A 25,390-nucleotide genomic window follows, 5' to 3' on the forward strand; every position below is an offset into this window, starting at 1 on the left:
GGAGGCCACAAGGAGATTGTACAGATCCTGTTAGAGACAGGAGCTGATGTCCATGTACAGGGTGGGGGTTATTATGGTCATGCTCTCCAGGCTGCTTCTGCAGGAGGCTATGAGGATATTGTACAGATCCTGTTAGAGAAAGAAGTCAATGTTAATGCACAGGGTGGGGATTACGGCAATGCTCTCCAGGCTGCTTCTGCAGGAGGCCACAAGGAGATTGTACAGATCCTGTTAGAGACAGGAGCTGATGTCCATGCACAGGGCGGGGGTTATGGTCATGCTCTCCAGGCTGCTTCTGCAGAAGGCCACAAGGAGATTGTACAGATCCTGTTAGAGAAAGGAGCCGATGTCCATGTACAGGGCGGGGATTACGGCAATGCTCTCCAGGCTGCTTCTGCACAAGGCCACAAGGAGATTGTACAGATACTGTTAGAGAAAGGAGCCGATGTCCATGCACAGGGCGGGGATTACGGCAATGCTCTCCAGGCTGCTTCTAAACAAGGCCACAAGGAGATTGTACAGATCCTGTTAGAGAAAGGAGCCGATGTCCATGCGCAGGGCGGCATGTATGGCAATGCTCTCCAGGCTGCTTCTGAACAAGGCCACAAGGAGATTGTACAGATGCTGCTAGAGAAAGGAGCCGATGTCAATGCGCAGGACTACATATATAACTAGAAAGACCCTGGGCATAACATAGTATTATTCTGTGATCAGAACAGAAATCAGACTACCTACTACATTACTTGATATTCTAATCTCTGTGCAAAGGAGGGCTTGGAATGCTTAGTAAATTTATAATTTTCGTCTTATCACCTGGACTCTTTAAGAAACTTCCAGCAGCTTGACCCCGAAAAATGTATTGGTCCCCGCCAGCGAACTGATCTGATAAGCTTAGCGTATTCAAGATAAAAGGCGATGAGGCAGCTTAGCAGGTCTGTCAGGAATCACCAGGCGGAGGGGTCGGTTAGTACCCAGGCCAGGTGTTTTTGTGGAAATGTGGATAATACCAATGTAGTACGTAGTACTGTACAAGAGCCATTAGCAAAGTATGATAGATACAACAATTACGGCAAGGTCTAATTTTCAACTTTTGGACAATATTTTATTTGACTGATGGCTTGGCGGTGGGTCTCCGAACCAATTGATGAGTGTTCTGTGGTGAAGCTGGTATTGCTGGGGTCTGTATATGATGGTATAACCATGTAGATAATCACCAATCACCCAATCCTCCTGACCGAACAAACTCACACCAACCACCTCGTGCCAGAGACGGTAGACGTGCTTCAGCTGCCGAAAATAGGATGTTGAACACTTGGAGAAGCGCCTCCAAGCCAGCCTACTAACAAAATTACTAACCCACGAGAATCCCCCCTCTCCCCCCCCCCACGATACAGAGAAATGAGACGACATATACTAAAAGTAATTATGTATGGGCTCAAAGGAGACACGGCATATATTAGGACATGTATTAGTAGATTAGTGATAGTTGCCCTTTCCGCTTAGCCGCCGGGCGTTAATAAGTTGTGTGTGTGTGTGTGTGTGTGTGTGTATGATGGTGATCAGTCAACATTGGATGCTCTCAATTACACTCTAGCTCGCTTGTGTGCGCAGAAAGAAGACTGAGAACACGATCTTGACCTTGAAAATTGATTTGAGACAACAAACGGGCTTTGGTACTATTTTGCGAAGTGGATACGACACGTCAGATGGAGGAATAGTACGGAGATAGTTGAATGAAAATGTGGGATGGTATGTTTCTGTGTTTGACATTGCGTTCTTTTTATTTTTGTCACACTTTCCGCCATACCATATCTTGTGATAGGATGTGAAGCGCAGTAAACACTTGTCCTCTGGATATAATGCTAAATTAACTGCATCGGTGTTGGGTCTTCAAGGCCCACTTGCTCTCGACACACTCCGGGAGCCTCGGCGGATACAATTATTGAATGAATCCCAACCGCAAAAGCAGAAACTTAGGACCCCTTGATAGCTCCTCCACTAGTTCGGACCTAGCTACTGATCCGAATACGGGGTCTACTCTCCGACGCCACGACCTGATGCAAATGCATGGATTTGAACTTATGTCTAAAACGAGCCAGCAACAACAATGAAATGGGATACCATGGCCCCGTAAACTCAGGGGATTTGTTCAGCACGGTGAAATCCGTCATGCCTACAACGGTACCCAAGCCCCGATCTTTCCATATTAACGGAATGGCAAATACTTCCTGGTTGAGCGCACACAGTTATGGACAGGCGGTACATGCGCCGCTGTCAAAATAGCATGCAAACGTCGTGATTAAGCAAAGTTCCAGGTCCTGCAGGACATGACTCTTGGTCTTTAGCTCAGCCAGAGAGAAATTAGCATCTGTTGCATTAGTGGTCCATTGCTGGAACGGAAAGGGTGTGACTTGCAATTCAACTTCCCAAAGGAGGAAACTAAATGGAAGGTTGCTGCCGATCGCAATGGGACGGGAGCCGTATTTCCTCCAATTATGTATCATGACGCGACGAATGAGCGCCTTCGACTTTGATATAGACTATGCCTTCTTTTATATTGCAAGACTCGAATACGCTCTCTGACTGATTGCTTGTAGGCTTGACCTGGTCAACCATACCCTGTATTACCAGGAAGAACTACGACTCTCGACGTTGAGAAAGGACATCCTGGTTGGTTAGTCTCACATACTAGATCCGCGTGGAGTATCCGCGGGTCACTTTCCATATGTCTTGGCCTGTCGGACGATTTGCTGCGCCACGATGCTAACCCTAAGCTCTGGGGTTTGGGGCAATGGAATGGGTAAATTCCTAGTGTGCAGGCCTGATGTGGGCCCATCCAAATGAAAAGGGTTATTTGCCGCTCATCAGAGACAGTGTGTTTGCAGAAAGCTGTATATCACGCAAGCTTCAACTACTATAACCCATATTTTAATGCCAAGACATGGCGGAGACGGCAAGGTGGCTCGACACTATACCCTTGGCATTGTTGGGTAGTGAAACAGTTAAATATTAGCCTGGGGTCCGTGTCCGTTCCTAGTCTTGATAATCGGCACTGGCTTGCCCTTTCCGAAGGACCCAGCTACGATCAAGTCTTTGGGAAAACTTCGGAATATTCTTATCGAGCCGAAATGTCGGTTTTCCGTTTCAGTTTGATTCCGAAATACCGCTTCTGGTTTGGAGTCGAGCAAGAGTGAGGAATTATTGAAACGTGCCAAGGATCTCTATATTCCTCCAATGACTCGACCAGGGGGTTGTTTACACGCGGCGAACACAGTAGATGCACTGGGGTATAAAGCCATGGCAAACGTAGGACGATGAGCCTTGAGATTGAACAGGCCAAAAGCTATCCTTCCTTTCCCTTCATATTTCCTTTCTTTAAGACGCTCTGAGAGTGATACTAATCTTTTCACCAACCAACTTCTTCAATCGTTCACAATGCTTCCCAAGGCTGTCCTTGTTTCTCTCCTCACCTCCATGGCACTAGCTGCCAGCGAGTTCCCTATTCCCCAGTCCGCCGGTTCCGAGACTTTCAAGGCGACCCGTGAGATTGCCGCTGGCGAGACCTTCGATGGTGGTTTGAAGACTTACGGCCGTGGCGTCTCCTGCACTGGCCAGAGCGAAGGTGGTGACAGTGATGCTGTCTTCAGCCTCGGTGAGGGTGCCACCCTCAAGAATGCCATCATCGGCAAGGACCAGATCGAGGGTGTCCACTGCCAGGGTGCTTGCACTATCGAGAACGTCTGGTGGGAGGCTGTCTGCGAGGGTATGTGCTAGGGTTGTCTTCGATTGGAACGGAAACTGACTTGTGTTGCAGATGCTCTCACCTTCAAGAAGGGTAAGGGCCCCTACAAGGTCATCGGTGGTGGTGCCCAAGGTGCCGAAGACAAGGTTATCCAGCACAACGCCGCTGGTGATGTTACCATCGATGGCTTCACCGTCTCCGACTTCGGCAAGCTCTTCCGCTCCTGCGGTAACTGCAAGACCCAGTCCCAGCGGTCTGTCACCATTTCCAACGTCAAGGCCTACAACGGAAAGATCCTCGCCGGTGTCAACGAGAACTACGGTGACTCTGCTACCATCAAGGACACCTGTGCTTCCTCCGTCAAGGAAATCTGCAAGACCTACGAGGGTAACGAGGGCTCCGGTGAGCCCACCGAGAAGGGCTCTGGCCCCAGCGACGCTTGCATCTACACCGACCCTCTGCCTTCCTGCTAAACGCGTGCTCCTTGTACCTGAGGGGAAGTTGGATAACTTGGGAACTTTTCTTGTACTACTATTTGCCTCCCTGTAGGCAGTCAAAATCAAGGTGGACTTCACTGCCTTTTGTACGTACCTAGGACGCAAAGAAAATAATTGAACCCTTCTCTGATTAGCCTTAGGGGCTATCAGAGCTGGATTGGGATCAAGATATCTCAATGTGCAGATTGCAGATAAATCAAGCTAGATACAATGGTACAATCCAACTAGTAGCCGTACGGGATATCGGTAATAACCATACGGGAACGGGGAACCGCAGGAAAACCCCACCAGGCTTAACTCCGACCCAGACAATGTCCGTCAGCAAAATACATAAGACCGTCGACTTAGTATCCTGTACTACTACTTACTTACACTCCATGGCTCCTCCCCGAGCATCCACCCCAACAATGGCTTCCGCGACCGAACCCTCTAAGCGCGATTTCGATCAACCTATTCCAGTTAGGATATTAAAAAAGGGCCCGGATGACTGGTCGGGTTTAACGGACGCAAAGGAACGACGACGGAGACAGAACCGAATAAACCAGAGAGCTTATCGTGCGTTCCCACTAAATCCTCACTTACCGCAGACTCCATCCCACCCTACAGTTTAAATATATAGCAACCATACAGATAAACATACTGACAAGAACACACACAGGCCAACGTAAACGAACCGAAAAGCTCGGCTTGACCATCAAAAGAGAAGATACAGACTCCAACTCCACCACAGCGCCCTCCTCATTCTCATCCCAATCACCACCCACCACCACAACCCTCATCCACGCCCGCAAATGCCCCTCCGTCGAACAAACCGAACACCTCCTTGACCTCTTTAGCAAAACCGCCTACCAAAGCTACGTCCTCGGCTCGCCCACCTCCGACCACCTCCTCACTCTCTCCAAAGTCAACGTCTTCCGTGCCTTCGCCTCGATCATGTCCACTCTCGGTCTGTACCAGGATAAGGGATGGATGCATGACGACGCCATCTCCCCCTTCACCACCCTCCGCCCGGGCTACGTCCTCCCTACCTCCCTACCGCCCACACTCCGCCCCACCCCCACCCAACAATCCATCCCCCACCACCCCTGGCTCGACTTCTTCCCGCACCCGCACATGCGCGACAACCTCATCCGCGCTGGCGAAACCTTCGACGACGAGCAGCTCTGTGTCGATATCATGGGGTTCTGGGATATGAGCACAGAAAGCTGCGGGCTGTTAGTCTGGGGGGATCCCCAGGATCTGAACAGTTGGGAGGTCAGCGAGGCGTTTATCCGGAAGTGGCCGTGGGTACTGTGGGGATGTCGGGATCTTTTAGTTTCCACGAATCGGTGGCGGGCGTTGAGGGGGGAGAAGTTGATTTTTAGATATCTATAACATTCATTCTGTACCTATTTTTTTTTTCTTTTTTTTTCTGTATTAACTTTGGCGGTGGTGTTTTGGGATATTTTACATTATTTTTAGGAAGGATGATTAGAAATATGGTTCACTTGAATTTTAAGATCGGCATTGAGATCATTTTGACCTTTATTCCCGGCGATAATGCACCTTGCTTACGCGCTAAGACCACTTTAATTTTGGACCACCAATGGAATCGTGCGTAGTGGGGCTTGGCCGGTCTTTTTCCGCTTTGTATGGTATTGCCATGGACGGTATCCATTTTTTTCAGTGCAGTTTGAGTCAGTTGCTGTGTTGAAAGGCCTATATCTCGTTATCTTCGCTCTACTTGACAATTTCTAAATCGCGAAATCTGAGGGCTCGGTCTACTTAAGATAAGGCATTCATGGATCCTGTCGAATTGATCAAGACGATCGGGCATGATCCACGAATGCTCAGTCCTACCCTAAACACACATACAATGACAACAGCCCTGATCAACAACCATAACTGATCCCAGTATACCCAAAGAACAGTGGTCTCAGCGGAGATAACTTCGCTTATCGGAAATAAATCCTGTCATCCCAGAGCATGCTCTGTCGCCTATCTATAGTCTCATTCAAATCCCCCAATCCATACCACCACACATCCCACAATCCACCTGGTTCCAATATAAAACCCTCCTTATCCTCCCAAATCAACAAACCATATACATCACTAGACATAATCGCACACCCACAGCTGCTAAGCCCAAAATGCCATTCCCCAAAAGCGCCCTCCCCGCCGTCTTCGGCTCCATGACCTTCGGCAAAGCCGGTGTGGAAGGCGTCCGTGTCTCGACCATTGAAGACGCAGCCGCTATCCTTGACGTATTCCAAGCACACGGCCATAAAGAGGTCGATTCGGCGAGATTATATGGCGCAGGTTCAACCGAGGAGACTCTGGCGAAGGTACATTGGGCCGAGCGCGGGCTAGTGATGGAGACGAAGCTGTATCCCAGCGCTGGAAAGAATATGGGGGGCATGAGTGCGTTAGCATATAGGCATACGGCAAAGGATTTGAGGAGGGGGATGATGGAGAGTTTAGAGGCGTTGGGGACGAGGAAGGTTGATATGTGGTTTGTTTTCTCTCTTTTTATTTTCCTTCCTTCCTTCCTTTCTTTCTTTTTTGTCTTTGTGGAAGATGGGGTAGCTGTGTGGGTGTTTGTTAACGGGTGTTGGTTTGCGATAGGTATTTACATGGCCCAGACCGGAATACTCCGTTTGAGGAGACTCTTCGCGAGGTCAATGAGCTCTACAAGGAGGGATACTTTAATCGGTTGGGGATCAGTAATTATATGTCGTGGGAGGTTGCGCAGATCTGTGAGATCTGTGAAAAGAACGGTTGGATCAAGCCCTCTGTTTATCAGGGTATTTACTCGGCTATTCACCGGGCTATTGAGCCTGAGTTGCTTCCTTGTCTTCGATACTATGATATTGCGCTTTATGCGTTCCAGCCTTTGGCGGGGGGCTTTTTGACCTCGCGGTATCGGAGGGATATGTCGGATGAGGAGCATGAGCCCGGTTCTCGGTTTGATCCGAAGAGGTGGCAGGGGAATCTCCATCGGGGGCGCTATTGGAATGAGTTTTACTTTGATGCCCTGGATGTTATTCGGCCGGTGGCGAAGAAACTGGGCTTGACGGAGGCAGAGTGTGCTTTTCGGTGGTTGTCTCATCATAGTGGGATGGGGAGGGAGAAGGGGGATGCTATTATTGTTGGGGCTAGCAGTGCTGCGCAGTTGGAGCAGAATCTGACCGATATGGAGAAGGGGCCCTTGCCCGAGGAAATGGTGGAGGCGCTGGATGCAGCTTGGTTACGGGTTAAGGGGGTCGTTCCGAAGTATTTCCATTAGCCCTCATGCTGTAGTTATCTATTGAGAATTTATCTAATGGTAATTGATCGCTGTAAATGGTAAACCAAGTTAACCGGGTATTATCTTTGAATGCTAGATGTGGACGCTTCAAACGTGCAGCTCTTAGATGCTCAGTACATATGCGACGCTGAATGATGATGTACTTGTCGTTCAATAAATGCCTCAAAGAGGCTAATATGTGTTCGGGTTCTTGAGAGTGTCAAAGATTTGCATTACCAAGGCAGGGTCAACTTCAGGCCTCGGGACTTTTCGCGCCATATATTGGCCTTCCTGAAGCCGCGCTTTGACGATCTGCTTCCTCGTCTTCGACTTTATCACGGTGTGTAGGCTTTTGCTGATTCCTTGGGCTGGATATGCCACGAGACCTATTGCAGCTGTTGCGCGTGTTAGCGGGATTCAATGTTGTGAGCGAGCCCAACTCACCTGATGGTACTTTGGTGCTGATGCTAACTGTTCCTTTAAGAAACCCTTTAGCCATCCCCATTGCACCTTCTTCCTTGGCACCCTTGTGGGTCTGCGTGAATATATCCGTTAGGCCTTCAAACATTCCTTGACCGAAGTTTTTCCCCCCCGCAATAGCACCGCTTTTCCAGTCGCGGATGGCATAGTCTTCAACTTCTTCACCATATAATCGCGGTACGGCTCGGAGGCCCTCCGTGGTGGCCAGCGGAATATCGACAAGCATTCCTTTGTACATATACTTCATGAACTTGCCAAATCCCGTAGCACTGGCACCTATCGCCGCTCCCGTGGCATCCCAGTCCATTTTGGACTTACCACTAGCAGTTGTTGTCTGCGAGTCGACCCTTGAAAGTAGACCCTCGACGTCCCTCGCCGCTGGAGATGAAGCGGTGGATCGTTCACGGCCTTTTATCTCTTGGTACGGTTTGATGAACATATCCGATGTAGCTTTTAGCATGTCAGTGCCATAACCGATTGTCGCTGAAGTCGTGCTTGTGATTGGATCGTAGCGGCGATTGATTATTACAATCGGACGAATCTCATGTCTATGACGTCAGTCTTCATGGAAAGAATAGGTAGGGAAAAGCGATAACATACTGCTGAAGGCTCCTTGGCTCAATGCGCATGTGGTCCAAGAGAATTTGTCCGGCTAGTTTGGATAGGTAGATAGGTTTGGCCGATTTTTTATATACCCACGACGCAGGCTGATCGGGGAGGATCTGGCAGCGCATGCGATCCAGTGGAAGGTTTCGATGGAACGACTCGACCGCCATTTTCACACCTGATTCGGATTGCATCCTTATGGCAATGTCTTCGGCGGCTGCCCTGGCTTGAGGGGTGAGACAGTATCGGATTGCCTCGGCGAGATTCTCGGCTGTTAAGGACTTTTGTGGAATAGGCTCAGCGCCAGCCCCTGACGCAGCGATCATTCTACCCCAGAAGGGCTGGTCTCCGAAGAAGGGAACAATTGTTGTGGGCTTCCCGAATCGTAAGCCGCATGCCGTTGTCCCAGCGCCACCATGATGTACCACAGCCGATACTTGTTGGAAAAGCCACTCATGGGGGCAGTCGCCGAGATACATAATGTCTTTTGATGAAGACCCACCGAGTTTACTCCACCCTCTTGAGATAATCGCACGAACTCCAACAGCTCGGACGGCTTCTTCAAGGATCGCGGTGAGCCTGGGAGGATCGTCGATGACGATGCTGCCAAAGCCGATATATATTGGGGGAGGGCCGTTTCGAAGGAATGTGCCTAGTTCATATGAGGGACTGTAGATCGGCAGTTCACGGAAGAAGAAGCCGCAGACATCTAGACACTTAGTATTGCTCGATAGGAGAGGGATGAAAAAAATGTACCAATGTATGATGGCCAATCTTTGGGCTTGGGTACTAAAGCCGGAGACCAGCAATACGTAAAAGGCACTTTGAGAGTCTGCACAAGATTTGGCCCTTCGGTAACAGGAACTCGTTCGAGGTCGATAGTTTCCCTCCAGTTATTGATCACATCGCCAAGACTAGGAAGGACAATCAAGTTAGACTCCAACACAGCATGTATGGATGATCAAGCTCACCCTTGCCAGGTCATCCACTCAACAACACCATATGAGACAGCATTTGCAAAGCTCGCGTTTGTTCCAGAATATTTCAGGTTGGCCAGCGGATGAGGGTAGTCCGATGTTGAGCTCCACGGCATGGTAAACATCAAATGTAAAGGTACTCCCAAGGCCTGGGCACAGTGAACATGTGCGAAGCTGGGAGGGTTCGCGATGATAGCGTCGGCTACGAACGGGGCTTGGGTGGTGGGATCATCCTGGATACAAGACCTCCAGCACCCTTCCAGCATCTCTCTAACCATCACTCGTTTCCGTGTTATCTCCCCCGCTTTCAGGCTCTTCATACTCGGAATAAGACCTGGATTCTTAACCATGAATGCCATTAGTTCCGCGGGATCGCCGCCTATCGGATAGAACTCGAGACCCGACTCTCTAACGAAGGAATCAAACACATCATGCGTCGCTAACCGGACTCGATGGCCATGCTTCTGCAACTCATTACCTAGCGCAATGAATGGCTGAACATCGCCCCGACTTCCGACGACGTGAATGACAATGTTGAGTTTGATATCGCATCGCACCGGCCCCGAGTAGGCTGGTGGGCTAATGAAGTCATCTTCGCTTGGCTTCGGGATAAATTTGAGGGCAGTTCTGGCTGCAGGAGAGTCTAGGTCCACATCGATACGACCGTCATCTGACTAGTTAGCATGTATTTTTCTTTGCCAGTATAATTGTTAGAAACCAGTGTATAGTACCTTGGACGACGCTGGATCCACTTTCTGCGATCAATGTGTAAGGCGGCGGAGTGTCCACAACTTCCGGGAGGGAATCCGACATGGACCTTGGACGAGCTTTGGAAGTCATTCTGGGGAGAATGTCAAGGAGTGATGGATTGGAACCATGGCTTTGAAGGATATGCAGTTAAATATCCAGTCCAGAGGGGAAAAGACTCGTTGCATGAAAAGGGAGTAGCCTGATCGTACTCGTGTTCGCTACTGGAAGGAGCCTAATCTAGAAGACCTTCTAGCCTGACCTGGCCAATAATATAGCGCAAGTGGATCCAGCTTAAAAATAAGAAACTTGTCGATCAACGAGTTTCTCACTTTGGTTATTCTTAGACATCCTTTAGAACAACCTGTAGTAAAGTCCTACTTGGAATTCACTAGTGCCATTCCTTTCCTGTCATGAACTTATGATGATCCTTTCCCTATAGTGAGCAAGGGCAATTCATCCTCACCTCTTCTTTCGGTCGCATCCGCGAGATTAATGACTTGGCATAGGAATCTTATTTAGAAGTTTGACTCTCTCAGGAACGAGGGCTACTAGCGTTGAAATAGTTGCTAGTACTTGTGGGGCGGACCTTTCTCGAAGAAATGAACAATCCAAAGTACTAGTAGTTTAGATAGTTTGAGTGACATTAGCTTCGGCTTCATGGCAAGTCGATGTCAGAGTCCCGATGGTCGAGTTCAACTATGCCGGTATTCCTAGTTGGCTTAAGATCTATACAACAGGCTAGGCTTCTGAACACTTTTCCAAGGTACTCGTATTCATTGCTTTAACTGAGTAAGCCATTTCTCATCAAAGTAGCGGTCGTATTCGTTCCGAGGCGAGTCTCCACCTAGATAGCTTCCTTGTCAACCTTAGAACATGGATGTGCGACTGGGTCCTAGGTGACACTATTTTTGTATTCCTCTCAATCGTCTACCTCGAGCATATGATCCATCATGTCAATATCGAAGATAATTATGCCCTACAAGAGATACCCTGGCAGATAACGTTGTCGAGTGGTTTGTTGAAGCCCAAAGAACATGACGAAAACAAGAAGTTAAACAACATACGGAATGGGGCCTAATAGAAGGATATAATGATGATCTGTTTGCCCTGGACATAACTGGCCGTCAATCCCTTAGGGTCTCGCGGTAGGTCTAATTGCGCATGCACAAATCCTGCTTGAAGATGCCTTACGCGGCTAAAGGCCAAATAAGCAATGTTTGTATATTTGAGAGGCTATCTTTTGTAATAGTGGTTTCAAGGCAACCGCTGTGGGAAATAATTGGGATCCATATGTGGCTCTGCGTTACCACAGGGATGGCGTAGGTTTGCACATTCCCAAGGATGATGAGACGCATATCCTACTTGAGTTGCACAGAAGGGGACATCTGACCGGATCCTCCTCCCGGGATCATGCCTGGTCAATGGTTGGAGGGTACTCGTGCTGTAGCTGTAGCAATACGCCAAGTGAAGTGTAGATTTGTAAGACCAGTATACAGCCATCCGTATAGTCATATGTGCTACTGACCCATCTGTCACTCGACAAAGGGCAGAATATAGTCGGGTTGCTGGTTGTAGAACATAGTCTTCTGTTTCCGTATAAGGTAGTAGCAGCGACAGGTTTCCGACCTAGAATAACTGTTACAGGCAAATGAGCATGGATTTCTGTTTTGACCTCTGAGAGGCAGCTGCGCATTGTTACAAAAATATCTGGGCTTTCTTGTACGGCAATTTCACGGTGGAAGTGGGTAGACGTAGCCCAAACCCTTCTACTCCTCCATGAGGCCGGTACTGATTCCAAAGGCCCTATACTATAAAGTGCTGGAATGAGGAAACAGGAGCACTATAGTACTCACGAGTTCGTGTAGTTTGGGGTCTGAACTCCACCTAGATATTGAAGGGCCAGATGAGTAAAGCTCTGTGGAGTGAGCGATGCAACTAACATACCCATTCATCGGACATTTCTAACCAGTCTGGACCCCATTCACAAATCCAGCACGTTCAATGTGTTTGGTACTTTCCTCCCAGATTGTGAATCTTTTGCCCCAGAGCTTGCTAGCCTCTAAGATAGTTTGTCTCCTAGAACGGTAGAAATGATTTGGATGTATGCTTTCCTGATTACCCTCAATACTGGCGGCCATCGTAAGATGGGGAAATTGAGATTAAGTTAGCAGCTTAAGTTTAAACTGCGACAATGACAGTTGACGACCAGGATTAGATTGGATTCTAAAGAGACAGCTGTGAAAAGCGAAGAAGAAAGGGACAGAATAACGAGATACTCATGGAGACGTTAATACAGGTCTTCAACGCGGCCTAAGAAGAGTAGTACAAGTCACTCCACAAGTATTGTACTAGCAGCTAGAGAGCTCATCTTCCATCCAACTACGTATTGTAGCAAGGTAGTAATAACAGATCCCTCTGGGCAGTACTTGATCTGCAAGATGGAAAGCACAGGCCCAATCTCGAACTATATTCCGGTGCATCGATTTTATTCAATGCTGTCAATCACTATATTCTAGTCTTTGTTTGCTATTCAATCTCATTATTTGACAGTATCATCCCATTCCCGGGTTTCAGTAACCTTTCATCCTCTGCTATGTGAATGAGTATCACCGCTTCCAACCGGCTTCTACAACATCCCGGACTGTTCTGGGCTTAATCTCTGGGAAAATCTGGTTCAGGGTCTTGGCAGGCTTCAAATCAAAGAGCCCTGCGATAAACCAAAGGCCAAAGGTAGAGAAGAAACCTTGAAGCATATTCTTCGGAAAGAACTGATAGACTGGCAAATGAGCGGGGAGCTCAGTGACTTTACCACTCCTAAGCTTTTCGATGCTGTCGTAGGAGACGTTGAACTTGGTGCCTGCACATAGCCTGTTAGCCGTACAACTGTTAGCGAAGAACAACCAGTCTTCACATACCCTTTGCATTCTGAGCGATGTCGACCATCTCATTGAATGTAACCTTGTCTCCAATGATGAACATTTGTAGATCCCACTTGTCCAATTCTAGGGCTGCCGCGACATATTTAGCAACGTCCAAGGTGTGAGTGAATACCACCGGGTCGTTTCCAGTACCGGGGATTCCAGCCGCATCATTGGCAATGTCAACGACATTAGTCGCTGGTAGCATGTGCGACTTAACTTTTGGCATGCCGTAGTAGTCGAGAAAATATCCATTTGAAATGGCGCATCCCTCAAGGTCTTTGGCATCCTTGAGGGCTTGAATGGCCTGGAGTTTGGGAACGGCCAAAGGGTGATCTTTCATATGTCTAGTGAACGGATGAGAGGAGGCCCGCACAGGATATTGATAAGAAAAAATGGTCAGACTAACTCCTCAGTATAAGGGATACCCCAGCTATTCGAAATTATTCGCTTGGTCGTTTTTGATATATCAGCAGCCTTTATGAGCTCCAACTCTGGAGACGGACCGTCCGTGGTTGTCATTGACAAAGCTGACAAAGTCGAGATGATTGTATGTATCTGATGGTCCTCGAGAGCCTTGACAAAAGCGCCGGTGTCAAAGTAATCAACACTGACGACGGTTACTCCAAGCTCTGCAGCGATAGCAGGATTGGACTGTGCTACAGTTAGCCATGCCTACTGATATCTCGTTGCCAAGCAGAGGAATAAATTACCCTTCTTGAGAGTATGTAGACTTCATGCTTTTTGGTTGAGAGAATGGCCTCGATGATGGTTCGCCCCAGGCCTCCGGTGCCTCCAGCAACAGCTACTTTGACCATGATTGTACGCGGTATGCTCACTATTTTGAAATTGTAGGTAAGGAAGTTTGAAATATCCGACTTGGGACAGACAATAGTCCAAAAGGAAGTGTGCCATTAAATATTCCAGGAGCGGTACAGAGCAACCCGGAACGGAAACAAATAGAAGAGCCTCCAGAGACATGTTTATAAGAGATCAAAACAACAATCTGCAATTTGTCCTTCTCGCATAGAGATAAATTGGTGTGCTTTCAAATCTACCGGATGCAAATTGCATCCGCTTCAATCAAGGCCTGACTAAGCGGAACCTTTTGGCCACAGATCACCAATAACTTATCAATCAACCCGAATTAGTAGTACGGAATGCTCCTTGACTTGACATCATCTATGACGAATTGACCCGCCTGGGGTTCTAGTAATTTAATTACCTTAGCCTTGGTGTGTCACATAATCGCATCAGCTTACATTCCTTGGGATTTCGAGAAATGGAAGCCTCTTCCGGCACAGGAGGTTTGGCTCTAAAGGAGCAAGACAGGAAGAGAGTTACCAAGGTAAGGCTCCTTAACGCCCCAGTACACAGTCTAACACTTCCTGGAAGGCTTGTCAGCAGTGTCAGGTGAGGAAGAGGCGATGTGATGGGAATATTCCAAGTTGTTCCCCTTGTGTGAGCCAGGCTCTTGATTGCAAGTATTCGGAGGTAAGGAGACGGGGTAAAGGGAAAACGTGGGTAGACAAATCCAAGTACTGTTCTAATCTCCTCACTAAGCTCTCTGACAGGAAAACGTACGTGGAGCGTCTTGAGAGAAGAATTGCAATGATGGAGCGCTCTTTACGTCGTTCGTCTCAAGTCCCGGGCCAGGTAAGAGTCTAGGAGACAAAACGTATTCGGAACAATAGTAACTGGTATGTGACGAACATTAAGGCACTTAGTCCAACACATTCTATGCCAGGATGTCGGGAAGCGCCACCCTTGAAGAGCACGGCAGAAGGAGCTACGTGTTCTGGTTCGTCTACTAAAGGAACAAGACACCTCGCGGCAGATCAGATGATCGAGCAGATATGTGAGACGCAAATGATGACATCGAATGGATTATTTGATGAGAATATGATGATTCTGAGAGACAAGCTTTCTGCATTATTTCCCGACGAAAATAGTGTGAAGAGCCTGAAGCTCCAAATCTCCCGCGGCCCTTTTGTCCTTAACAAATTCACGGGCCTTGCGCAAAAGGCCCATCTCAAATCACTTTTTGGAATTGCTTTCGATGACTTTAATTGCTCATGGCCGTTGTTCAATCCTTCTATGCTAATAGCCCTTCTGGATGAGCAGGATATAAGTGATGCTGCTTCCACTTGCGAGAGCCTTACGCGCTGGGGTATGTTGAACTCCGCAGCAGCGATCGCAATCCGGTCCAAAACAGCCAAGGGCTCTTATAATGAAATGATCGATTTATCGTGGCACTTTTTCAAGAATTCTTTCAGCTTGTTTTCCGTACTTGTTTCTCGGGGCACAGATATCTTGGCTCTGGAAACCCTTCTTGCCATGGCTCTATTCACGCACGGATCGACTGATTTGCGAACAACATCACTTCTAATATCCACAGCTGCAAGGATATCATTAACCCTCGGATTTCATAGGGAGACCTTCTATACAGATATGGACCCGGTCAGAGCTGAGCGTCACAGGCGGGCGCTTTGGATTGCCTATATACTTGACCAAGATATGTCCATCAAGACTGGGCTGCCGTCGGTTTACAGCAACGATGACCTCGGCCTTGACTATGCAAGTTCAGGTTCGCTAGGTGTTCCTGGAAAGATTGCCATCTCGGGAAGTCGTGTGGAAGCCATCGTCTTTCGAATACGCACCGAGCTAGCCATGATTCAATCCAATATTCAAAGTCGACTATATTCTGAAAAGAGCGCTAAGATGACTGTTACCCAGCTCCTGGGAGCAGCCATGGAGCTGGACCACCAGCTTGAAGAATGGAAGAAGACGATTCCTTCGGAGATGCAGCCGGGCCACACTGTTTGGTCAGCTGTTGCGCCGCTAAAGGAACCTATTATTTCTTTGCACTTTGCATATTACCACGCTATTGATGTAATACACAGTTTTGTCGCGCGTCTCAAGCCAGGAGATGATATCACCTTACTTCCACAGTGCGTTTCTTCGGCACTCACTCAGACGAGCACAGCTTACGAGACGATCCGCCTGCTGCAACACCTACCCCCCCAGCTGCCAGGAGCACTCTGGTAGGGATACAAGTTCCTCATGTGGTGCTGTGCTAAATTGTTCATAGGCAGGTCTTGTGCTATCCTCTATCTGCTTGTATTGCGCTGTTAGCAATCCTGCTTAGAAACCCCACCGATGTGCGGGCACGATCGCATTTGAGACATATCAGTGGCGGTTCCGACCACCCACCGCCTTCCGCCGGTGGGTGGTCGGCAGCCTAAAGGAATTTTCAGCCTAAAGGAAGATAATCAATTTCCTCCCATTTTAAAGCTATACAAACCATAAAAAATGCCCAAAACGTCTAAAATTTCTGGTTTATGTGTAGATGAGGCCGTTGAAGCTGCCTGTCTTGAAAAAAATTCTAATATCGCAAAGATTGCGCGAGAATTCAGGATTCCTTATCACACACTCCACGGCTGTATCTATAATAGAAGAAAGTCTTGTACAGCTTGAACTGCACCAAATAAAGCGCTAAATCAGTATCAGGAGACTGCCTTAAGGTAATAGATTGCTATAATGTGTGATATCCATCTTCCGGTGACTATATCATTGCTTTTAGAGTGGGTAAACCTTGCTATACAGCAAGATAATCCTATACAGAGTGTCAGCTAATTATGGGTATATCACTTTACTAAAAGCCTTTCTCCTGACCTTAAATTAAGCCTGGTAATTCAAAGGCTAAAGGAGAAGAAGTGCTTAGATGTAGAGGATATTGGACAGCTTTAGTTCTGGTATAATTAGCTTACTAACTTACTTAAAAATGTCCCTGCTTATTTTATGTATAATTTTGATGAATGCGGCTTTTAATCAGGTAGTGGAAAGTCTTAAAAAGTTCTTGATATAAAAGAAAGAGTTCCTAATTTTCCTGAAGCTGAGTATGCAGATAATATTACTGCAGTTGAGTATATTGCTGTAGATAGCTGGATTATGACTTCGCTCTTTATTTTTAAAGGAAAGAAATTTATGGAGGCCTGGTATAATAAAGCGATTCCCGATTACTATACCGCAGTCACTGATAAAGGCTATATAAACAATAAAATCGCGCTTGAATGGCTTTAAAAATTCTATGAGAAGACTAAAGATTATATAAAAAAGGGAGAAAAATATATATTTATTTTTGACAGCTATATAACTTATAAAATAGTTGAATTTCTTTAACTCTGTGAGATATATAAGATTCTTCCCTTTTATTTCCGGTCTTATACAATATATCTCTGTCAGCCGCTTGATAGAAAGCCTTTTCTTATATATAAAATATATTTTCACAGTGTAAATAATCTCATTGCACAGTGGTATGGAGTTCCGGGAGATAAAGTAAATTTTCTATGTGATATTGTTGCTGTATATAAGAAGACTTTTAATCCATGTCTTATTCATAACTTCTTTAAAGAATGCGGTATCTTTCCTTCAGATAGATTCTTAATTATTGAAGCTATTCAGAATACTTTATTATCTTTACTAGAGATCTCTGCACCTAATCTATATGTATATAGAGAGACTATGCCGCCTCTATATTCTCTCTCTTTAAGTCTTGAGAATATATCTCCAAAAAGCGCTTAGCAAGTTGAAAAGAATTAGAAGAAGCTATTTAAGCTTTTAAATAATAATATACCAGATAATTTTTATATTGAGTGCTATCTTGACCGCTTATTTTATCAGTAAAAGCTTTAATCTGAACAGCTTGCTGTCATGAATTTAACTTTTAAGTAAATTAAGGCCGCGCAGGCATCCTGAAGTTATAAAAAGACTAAGAGAGAGGTTTAACGCCTTAGTGATAGTGGCATACTGCGTGTAAAGAATGTGAATCGGTCTATTGCGGACAGGAAGGCCAAAAATAATGAAAAGAATAAGAAAGCAGCTGATAAGGTATATTTCAAGGTGTACAGTCATCTCCCGCCAGCGCCTTTTATAGAAAATTAAACTACAGCTTCAGATACAGGATTGGTAGAGGAATCGGGTGATCAACTTTATTTTATTGATTCTACAGGCGTTTAGTGGTGATAATACGAATTGCTTCATATTCTTCCTTTAGGCTGAAAATTCCTTTAGGCTGCCGACCACCCACCGGCGGAAGGCGGTGGGTGGTCGGAACCGCCACTGATATTAGTAATTTTGTCAAGTTCCTGACCGAGGCCCAACACCATGAAGACTTTGATGTAGGGCGTATGTTGGACTTCTGTTCCGAAATGGAAAGGATCGCAGTTGATGCACTCACGAAGGCGACCAATATGCCCCAGCCAGCGGAACTTATAGTTGGTGATTCTTCGCCCACTGTCTTCGATGGAAAAGTCCAGGTAGGCCCAGCTTATCTATGGATAAGGCTCTTCAAGCTTACTGTATTGCAGAGACTCACGTCGCAGTTGACCAGTTCGACTAGTTATATGCAGCTCGCGCAGGGACTCATGGGCAATCTGCCAAATCTGCGTTCCGTTGCGAGCAATGTTTTTTCCGAATTTGTTACTATTGAACGGCATTTAAGCTCGCCGGGAGGGCTCCTCGCACCTGTAGCGCTGATTCCAGAAACATACCAGTTCGCCTTTACGCTAAACCGCGACTAAGGATGAATTCGAGGTAGTGTTATCGAAGTAGGGTCACAATCCTCCAGACTACAGGAGACCTAGCAGACACCGCATAAACAATCCGATCATCTAAACTCAGCATATGCAAAGTCCGCTGGAGCTAAGCAACGCTGACGCTCTCCAAAAGCATATAACCCGAGCAGCATCCCCGTGAAGGGTGCACCAACTGGCGGTGACTGGGTCATCGTGCTGTTCTTTACCTCACCTATCCATTGGGTTTTGACATCGTCACCACCCACTTCTTGAAATCCAAACCTGTACTGATTACCGCATTCAATGATAAGTACAATATCCGATTCCACACTTTGAAGTTCTCGATCAATGACCTTTCCTTCTGCCGGTCGAAATCGCACAACCCGTGCACCTTCCTTTGTAGGGGAGAGTCGGATCCCTAGACTGCTGTAGGTGAAGTAGTTCCACCAAACAACGGTTCCGGCTTCTGTATGTGCTGAGTTCGGAAGGAATGATAGGCGTGTCTCCCAAGTACAGTAGCGGTGCGTTTGCTTTCTGAGAAGTAGGGTTGGACAGGTGGGGACAGAAAGATTGTATGGCCCACCATGCAGACGGAGATGGTTCGGTCGTTCCGTGAGCGAATAGTCGGTTCTGACGGGTGTATCTAGAGATATAGGATTTTAACTTCGGTATGTGTAGGCGGGGAGTCATTGGAGACCTACTCTTGCGGTACCAGCCTAGCTGTAAGTCAGGGCTTGAAAAGTCGTCTCTCCATGATGCTGGAGGTTGATACTCGTAGAGGTGCGGGCTCTCGCATTGAAGCGAGATCTTCTTGCCCCCGTTGAAGATTGGCCAATCGTCCCTCCATTCGACGGGTATGAGGAAGGTTTCACGTCCTTTTGACAGTAAGTTGATACTGCACCATTCCATAGCGGAAACACCCAAACAAACTCACCGAAGACCGACTCTTCCCAGTACCCATCCCTTTTCACAGGTCGAACACCCAGCAAAACAGCCCACCATCTTCCCCGCGCATCTTCTACCAAATCCGCATGACCGGTATTTTGCACTTCGTCGGTGACTCCATTTCTCCAGAGTGGGTTATTTGGACCGACATCCCATGGACCAAATGGGCCCGTCGCACTGCGACTCACCCATTCGCAATGTCCGCTTTCCGTGCCGCCTTCAGCGGTGAAGAGGTAGTAATATTTTCCCCGTTTGAAGATGTGCGACCCCTCTGCGACGCCAGAGGTGGATTCGCGGATAAGCTTCGGCTCGGAAGTGGAAGCACCGCTGGGGAGATCGATGGTGACTATATGGATAGCGAAGTCTTTCAAATTCGCACCGGGTGTGCGGTTCAATTTGCGATACGTCGACGAAAGGTAGGCAGTGCCGTCATCGTCCCAGAATAACTTAAGAGATTGGTGTCAGTTTACAATAGCGACGTTCGTATAAGAATGTGCCGCGAGAATTACATCCTGATCAAATCCAACCTGATCGAAAAATATCGGGTCCGACCAAGAGTCCGAATCCCAGATGTTCTCGGTTTTCACATAGAAGCCCCTTGGCCAAACCCTGTCGTCGTCCTGCGGGCGATAGCGCTCGAAACTGGCAGCAATGATGTAGTAGACACCGTCATGATATCGCAGGGTGGTCGCCCAAACTCCACCGCCGGGCTCGGGGGTCTGGATGTGTATTTGACTGCGCCTGGTTAGTGCGTGGCCGACCAGGGTCCAGTCTATCAGGTCGCGGCTATGGTATATTGGGCTAGCTGGGAAATATTCAAAGGAAGACGTCACGAGGAAAAAGTCATTGTTCACACGGATGATAGAGGGGTCAGGGTTAAACCCAGGAAGAATGGGATTGTTGTACATGACGACAAGAGTATAATAGGCTTTCCTACCGAAAAAGGCATGAGACTAGGTTGACTGCGGCGAGCTAGTATTTATAGCCCGTCCCAACATCATGAGCGAGACACTGGGATTGGTGGATAAATGTTCCTCGGTCTCTGGCTTAAGAATGGGAGGGACTTGCTCAAAGAAAACAACGCGATCCTTAAGCTAGAGGGGAAGCTCTTCCAGGATTCAACGAGTACCCCGCCTGTTTGCATACGGAGAAGTCGTATGTACAGTACAGTAACCAAATCAGTAGGAGACTCAAAACTGTTCCTGCTTATCTTATCTCCCCCAATGGGTTCGGTGAAAGTATATATCTCCCGTCATTCATGTACTCTTGTTCGAGAGGGATTAGGGGCCTTTCCGTAACCTTTATATGTTCTACCGGAATCGTCAACGGCCATTTCTATTCCACCGACGCGAACCACAAGGTCACTTTGGAGTTTGGACCAGAAGTTCGTCACGCATATTAAGAGCGTGGCCTCTTCCAAATAATCAACCGCATCGTTCCAACTGATTTGCAAAAGACTATTTTCGAACAGGCACGAGGCTTTTTTCGACTTACTCTTTGAACTATAAGAGAAATATGCCAAGGGTGTGGAGTACCACCTACAGTTTCCTTCCTTTTTCGGTTACATGTCTAGAAGATAACATCTCGGACTAATGATCTCCAGATGTTAGAAAATACAACCGTGGATCTGAGCGTCCAGGGCTGAGAGTATTGAGAAAAAAAAAAAAAAAAAAAAAAAAAAAAATCGAGGCGGTTCGCAAGAATGCTTTTACCTGAGTGAGGCATCACTCCCTGTTCGCCCGAAGATCATGGCCGGGAAATTAATCGGACAAAACTAATAACCCGCTGAAGTACGGGACCCAATTGCTTTTTGCAAAGTGCACTGAGGCGTATTATATGACTATGGAATCACGAGATTTACTCCGCACCATCGCTCTAACGCTCACTCTCGGATTACTACGGTATTCGGCTTAGGAGCCCGACGCATCTACTCCGATAACCCTGAGCATAGTATGTCTGTTGTGTTGTATAGATAACGATATTATCTTTAACCAGATTGGCTAATATGGGTCGAAGACACCGGTGTCCGATCGACTTGAGGCTAAGCTACAAGCTTAGGATCGCGATTCCTTGTGAATATCTAGAACAAGCCATTAGATTTCCGGCTAACGTACGGAGTAAATAGCACCTAGAAATACGCTATATGCACCACTAGTCCGATATCACCCCCACGCGGGAGTTGCCGAATCCTTTAAGATCGCAATCCCACCGCAACGTTCTATTGAATCTCATTCGAAGCCAAAGATCGAAAAACAACATGTCCCTCCAAATCCGCTACGCAAACGAATCCGACAGCCCGGAACTAGTGCGTATCAACGCCCTCAGTTTCTCTCCCAGTGTGTTTTACCAAAATGCGTTTGAGAACGTGGAGTTTTCAGCCCTGTGCACATTGAAATATATACGATCGTTTGAGAAATTTGTAGATCCCAAATACCATGTCTTAGTTGGAACCGACTCGGAGACAGGCCAGACCCTCGCCTCCATGCGATTGATCATTCCTCTTCATCTTCAGCAAAAATCCCATTCATTCATCAAGCTCTCGGAAGATGCAGGTAGGATGGTAGCTGAACCAGAGAAATATACGCCGGAGGGAATAAACCAGCGCGTCTACGCCTCCTTTTTAAATATGCTGAAGGCTATGAGGGAGAAATATCTGGAAAAGGATGACATTGGTGTGTACCTTCTTTTTTTTTTTTTTTTTTTTTTTTAAAAAAAAAAAATTCTTTTCTATGCCCCAATCTAGTCTCTCTGAATGGGAAAGGCTAAAGAGTATACGTAGTACTGGATTACTTGGCCACAGACCCCGAGCAGCAGGGCAAAGGAGTTGGAACTCAACTATTGAAATGGGCCCTTCAAAAAGCCGACACTCTGAATGCGCGGATGTACCTTGAAGCATCGGAAGTAGGGTATCCACTGTACCAAAAGCATGGGTGGAAATTAGTGGAGGAAATCGTTCTGGATTTTGAGCCGTTGGGAGGAAGTAACAAGGGGAGGTATTACATTATGATCAGAGATCCAGTGGCTCACCCAGATCAGACTAGTTAAGCTTGTTGTGATTGTTGGAGAGTGATAGATGAGAACCTGATTGAGCGCAAAAAACGGTCGCTGGTTTTTGCGACAAATTTATTGGTCCTGAAAAATATTCCAGGCAGACCTGAAGATACGATGGTGTTCTTTTACCTCCTCAATATAATCCATGGTTTGCGGGAAGGGAGCCACGGAAAACACCTCTCAACTTGAAGGGAGTCTCCGCTTACGAGATCATCAGTCATCATTGTATAAATGGCTTGTCACTATAGCTCCGAGGAGACCAACGCTTGTTCTCTAGGAGAGGTGAGCTCAAGGGGCTAGAACAATCATACAGCAAAATATCCACGGCGGGCCACGCGCTTTGTAGTGGCATATAGTTTATCGGTAGACGAAGAGTTTGTTAGTAGTTCTGATTTTGGTATACTTCATAAGGAGGTATTACAGAGGTATCAGACACCCATGATGATACCCACCTTACCATCACACAAGCGTGGACCGTCTCGTGACCTTTAACAGATAACGTGTAGCCAATGTCATGGCATACTATAGCAGCCCTAATGGCCTTGATTCTCTTCAATATGACGTTTGATGCCTTACAGGTTTCTGGGTGTAGTTTATATGAGCAGACAAGCTTAGTAGGTGGTGATGGTGTTCCACCAGTCCAGGTACAGGACCTATTCCCTGAGAGATGCGAGGTTCACAAATATCGATATCCAAGTTCCCTTACCCCACTGAGGAACTACTCTAATAAGGGTGGGGTTAAGAGAGCTCGAGCTCTTGCTTATGTCTGCACATGCCGGGGTAACCATCTGTCAAAGGGGTTCCTAAGCTATGACTGATTCCCACGGATCGGGCCAATCAGTAGCTGGCATTGTGTTTGACAGATCGAACAGTGGTTTCCGGAAAATACTTGCAGGAGCTTTGCGCCAATCTAAGTTGTTGGTCAACGGGCGATGTTTGGGTCCAGATCCTTGGGTCGATGTGCAGTCGATTGGCCCTTTTATCTGGAGTGGTATTGGGTTTTCATGGCGATGATAAAGCTTGATTGATCTATGACTGTGGCAAATGCTGATGAGTTTACTCGTCGGGTCAGTGGCTGATTTATGCGTTTATTCTAGCATCCTAATTCTTTTCTTGGAATTAGCATACCATTTGTGACTGTGCCACCAATGTATAAAAGCCCACGCAGACGAGCAGAGCGTTTGTTAATCAAACGAACCCGGACTTTAAACTTGAATTTTAATTTCCCCCCACTCAATGCGAGTGGTACTAATGAGATTTGCCATCAATGATTGCCAAGGCTGCGCAGCTTCTCGGAGTCGTTATATCGTTTCTCGTCCTTGCTGTGGGGATCGTAACTCTACGATGCTACGTGCGTCTACGAATGAAAAGGTGCTTTGGGATTGATGACGGCCTATCGGCCGGAGCCCTGGTAACTTGCCTGATTTTGAAGTGTTAGTCAAAAGTTCAAATAGGCTGATCCTCTCACTTTCAAGGTGTTTTTCATTGTATCAGCCAGTGCTTTGGTTGAAGGTGTTCGGACTGGGAGTTTCGGGCGCTGTTGGATGGATATGTCACCAGAGGTCCTTCTCAAAGGCTTGAAGGTAGGAGAAATGCGCCCGTATATCTTGGAGTGAGGCTTATCTTAGTGTCCAGCTTCTGTTCCTTTACGAGTCATGCTACGTGGCTGCAACCACTGCGGTCAAATTCGCCGTGGGGCTATTTCTCTTACGGTTCTGCATTGAGCGGTATCATAGATGGATCATTTATGGCATTTTCGCGCTTTTAACCTGTCTAACTATTTTCATCTTTGTCTTCATTCTCGTCCAGTGTCAACCGCCGTCTTGGTTCTGGAATCAAGCAATCAACCATGGTGGCAGTTGCAACGGAATGGGCCTCATCAAGGCTGCGTACGTGCATTCGGCCATTACCGCGTTTAGCGATACGACCCTTGGATTGCTGCCCATCCTCCTCGTTCGTAGCCTACACTTACCCTGTTACGTCAAATCCTACGTGGCGGTCATTCTTGCACTTGGCTCATGGTAAGAAACCCAGTCCTCGGTAAGGAACATGCTTATGGGTTTGCCTTTTCATCATAGTGCCTGCTTTGCCACAATAGCGAGGATCTGCTACGTTCACGACCTCACTGATCCGAAGAATCTTTTCTACCATACCGGTATCATATGCTGGTCTTATATTGAAGTCGGCGTCGCACTGATTGCCTCGTCTGCCGCGACCCTGCGGCCACTTCTAGACCAGGTCGAATGCTGCGTGCCTCGATGGCGACGGTTGAAATCCCATCAGTCCACCTTCGATACTTCGAACCACCATGATACGTCCTCGGCAACCTTTGAGGAAGCGCTCCAACGAGAGAACATGGGTATGAGTCTTGCCCCTATAACCCCTATGTCTTCCATATCACACGTATAAGTGTACCTAAACGACGGATTGCAAAAGTAGATATTCTTCCCCCTCTGTCTGTTTTTCCCTTCTCTCCAGATGATTTAGCCTCCCTCAAGGTAGATGGTAGGGACACTATGTGCAACATGGCGCGGTGCTTTGCGTTCCATGCGGATGGTGGGTTTATACATTGTAGAATAGCTT

General features: G+C 47.1%; 10 protein-coding genes across 10 annotated transcripts; 7 read left to right on the forward strand and 3 right to left on the reverse strand.

The window, feature by feature from the left end:
• Nucleotides 1-12: 12 nt before the first annotated feature.
• On the forward strand, nt 13-675 carry BDW43DRAFT_310499 (ankyrin repeat domain-containing protein; the record flags this gene model as incomplete). The annotated part of the gene is made up of 1 exon (XM_032046950.1): nt 13-675. A coding segment is annotated over one exon (663 nt), but the record flags the coding sequence as incomplete, so codon positions are not given.
• A 2,202-nt stretch (nt 676-2,877) lies between these two features.
• On the forward strand, nt 2,878-4,408 carry BDW43DRAFT_274416 (pectate lyase). Its single transcript, XM_032041722.1, has 2 exons — nt 2,878-3,763; nt 3,815-4,408. The coding sequence occupies exons 1-2, from the start codon at nt 3,436-3,438 to the stop codon at nt 4,213-4,215; spliced, it is 729 nt and encodes a 242-aa protein (XP_031900979.1). The 5' UTR covers nt 2,878-3,435; the 3' UTR covers nt 4,216-4,408.
• Nucleotides 4,409-4,621: 213 nt separating this feature from the next.
• Nucleotides 4,622-5,808, forward strand: BDW43DRAFT_274417 (DUF3425 domain-containing protein). The gene is made up of 2 exons (XM_032041723.1): nt 4,622-4,794; nt 4,898-5,808. The coding sequence occupies exons 1-2, from the start codon at nt 4,647-4,649 to the stop codon at nt 5,611-5,613; spliced, it is 864 nt and encodes a 287-aa protein (XP_031900980.1). The 5' UTR covers nt 4,622-4,646; the 3' UTR covers nt 5,614-5,808.
• A 560-nt stretch (nt 5,809-6,368) lies between these two features.
• BDW43DRAFT_310502 (aldo/keto reductase family protein) lies at nt 6,369-7,504 on the forward strand (the record flags this gene model as incomplete). Its single annotated transcript, XM_032046951.1, has 2 exons — nt 6,369-6,730; nt 6,844-7,504. 2 exons carry the CDS (start codon nt 6,369-6,371, stop codon nt 7,502-7,504), a joined length of 1,023 nt encoding a protein of 340 aa, XP_031900981.1.
• On the reverse strand, nt 7,500-10,463 carry BDW43DRAFT_274426 (glycosyltransferase). Its single transcript, XM_032041724.1, has 6 exons — nt 10,299-10,463; nt 9,562-10,237; nt 9,347-9,504; nt 8,585-9,299; nt 7,949-8,532; nt 7,500-7,899 (listed from the first exon to the last, which is right to left on the reverse strand). Exons 1-6 carry the CDS (start codon nt 10,405-10,407, stop codon nt 7,697-7,699), a joined length of 2,445 nt encoding a protein of 814 aa, XP_031900982.1. The 5' UTR covers nt 10,408-10,463; the 3' UTR covers nt 7,500-7,696.
• A 2,460-nt stretch (nt 10,464-12,923) lies between these two features.
• On the reverse strand, nt 12,924-14,053 carry BDW43DRAFT_310504 (NAD(P)-binding protein; the record flags this gene model as incomplete). The annotated part of the gene is made up of 4 exons (XM_032046952.1): nt 12,924-13,174; nt 13,233-13,582; nt 13,645-13,889; nt 13,949-14,053. The coding sequence occupies 4 exons, from the start codon at nt 14,051-14,053 to the stop codon at nt 12,924-12,926; spliced, it is 951 nt and encodes a 316-aa protein (XP_031900983.1).
• Nucleotides 14,054-14,421: 368 nt separating this feature from the next.
• BDW43DRAFT_274429 (fungal specific transcription factor domain-containing protein) lies at nt 14,422-16,438 on the forward strand. The gene is made up of 3 exons (XM_032041725.1): nt 14,422-14,755; nt 14,810-14,891; nt 14,955-16,438. The coding sequence occupies exons 2-3, from the start codon at nt 14,847-14,849 to the stop codon at nt 16,281-16,283; spliced, it is 1,374 nt and encodes a 457-aa protein (XP_031900984.1). The 5' UTR covers nt 14,422-14,755; nt 14,810-14,846; the 3' UTR covers nt 16,284-16,438.
• A 2,098-nt stretch (nt 16,439-18,536) lies between these two features.
• Nucleotides 18,537-20,664, reverse strand: BDW43DRAFT_318978 (glycoside hydrolase family 43 protein; the record flags this gene model as incomplete). The annotated part of the gene is made up of 4 exons (XM_032048801.1): nt 18,537-19,454; nt 19,513-19,686; nt 19,746-20,202; nt 20,266-20,664. 4 exons carry the CDS (start codon nt 20,662-20,664, stop codon nt 18,904-18,906), a joined length of 1,581 nt encoding a protein of 526 aa, XP_031900985.1. The 3' UTR covers nt 18,537-18,903.
• Nucleotides 20,665-21,411: 747 nt separating this feature from the next.
• BDW43DRAFT_274437 (GNAT family N-acetyltransferase) lies at nt 21,412-23,250 on the forward strand. Its single transcript, XM_032041726.1, has 4 exons — nt 21,412-21,472; nt 21,548-21,706; nt 21,773-22,428; nt 22,536-23,250. The coding sequence occupies exons 3-4, from the start codon at nt 22,014-22,016 to the stop codon at nt 22,799-22,801; spliced, it is 681 nt and encodes a 226-aa protein (XP_031900986.1). The 5' UTR covers nt 21,412-21,472; nt 21,548-21,706; nt 21,773-22,013; the 3' UTR covers nt 22,802-23,250.
• An 824-nt stretch (nt 23,251-24,074) lies between these two features.
• Nucleotides 24,075-25,216, forward strand: BDW43DRAFT_318980 (uncharacterized protein; the record flags this gene model as incomplete). The annotated part of the gene is made up of 3 exons (XM_032048802.1): nt 24,075-24,158; nt 24,461-24,828; nt 24,886-25,216. 3 exons carry the CDS (start codon nt 24,075-24,077, stop codon nt 25,214-25,216), a joined length of 783 nt encoding a protein of 260 aa, XP_031900987.1.
• Between the last annotated feature and the right edge of the window lie 174 nt (nt 25,217-25,390).

Source organism: Aspergillus alliaceus (genome assembly GCF_009176365.1).
Source record: "Aspergillus alliaceus strain CBS 536.65 unplaced genomic scaffold BDW43scaffold_18, whole genome shotgun sequence".
NCBI lineage: Eukaryota > Fungi > Ascomycota > Eurotiomycetes > Eurotiales > Aspergillaceae > Aspergillus > Aspergillus alliaceus.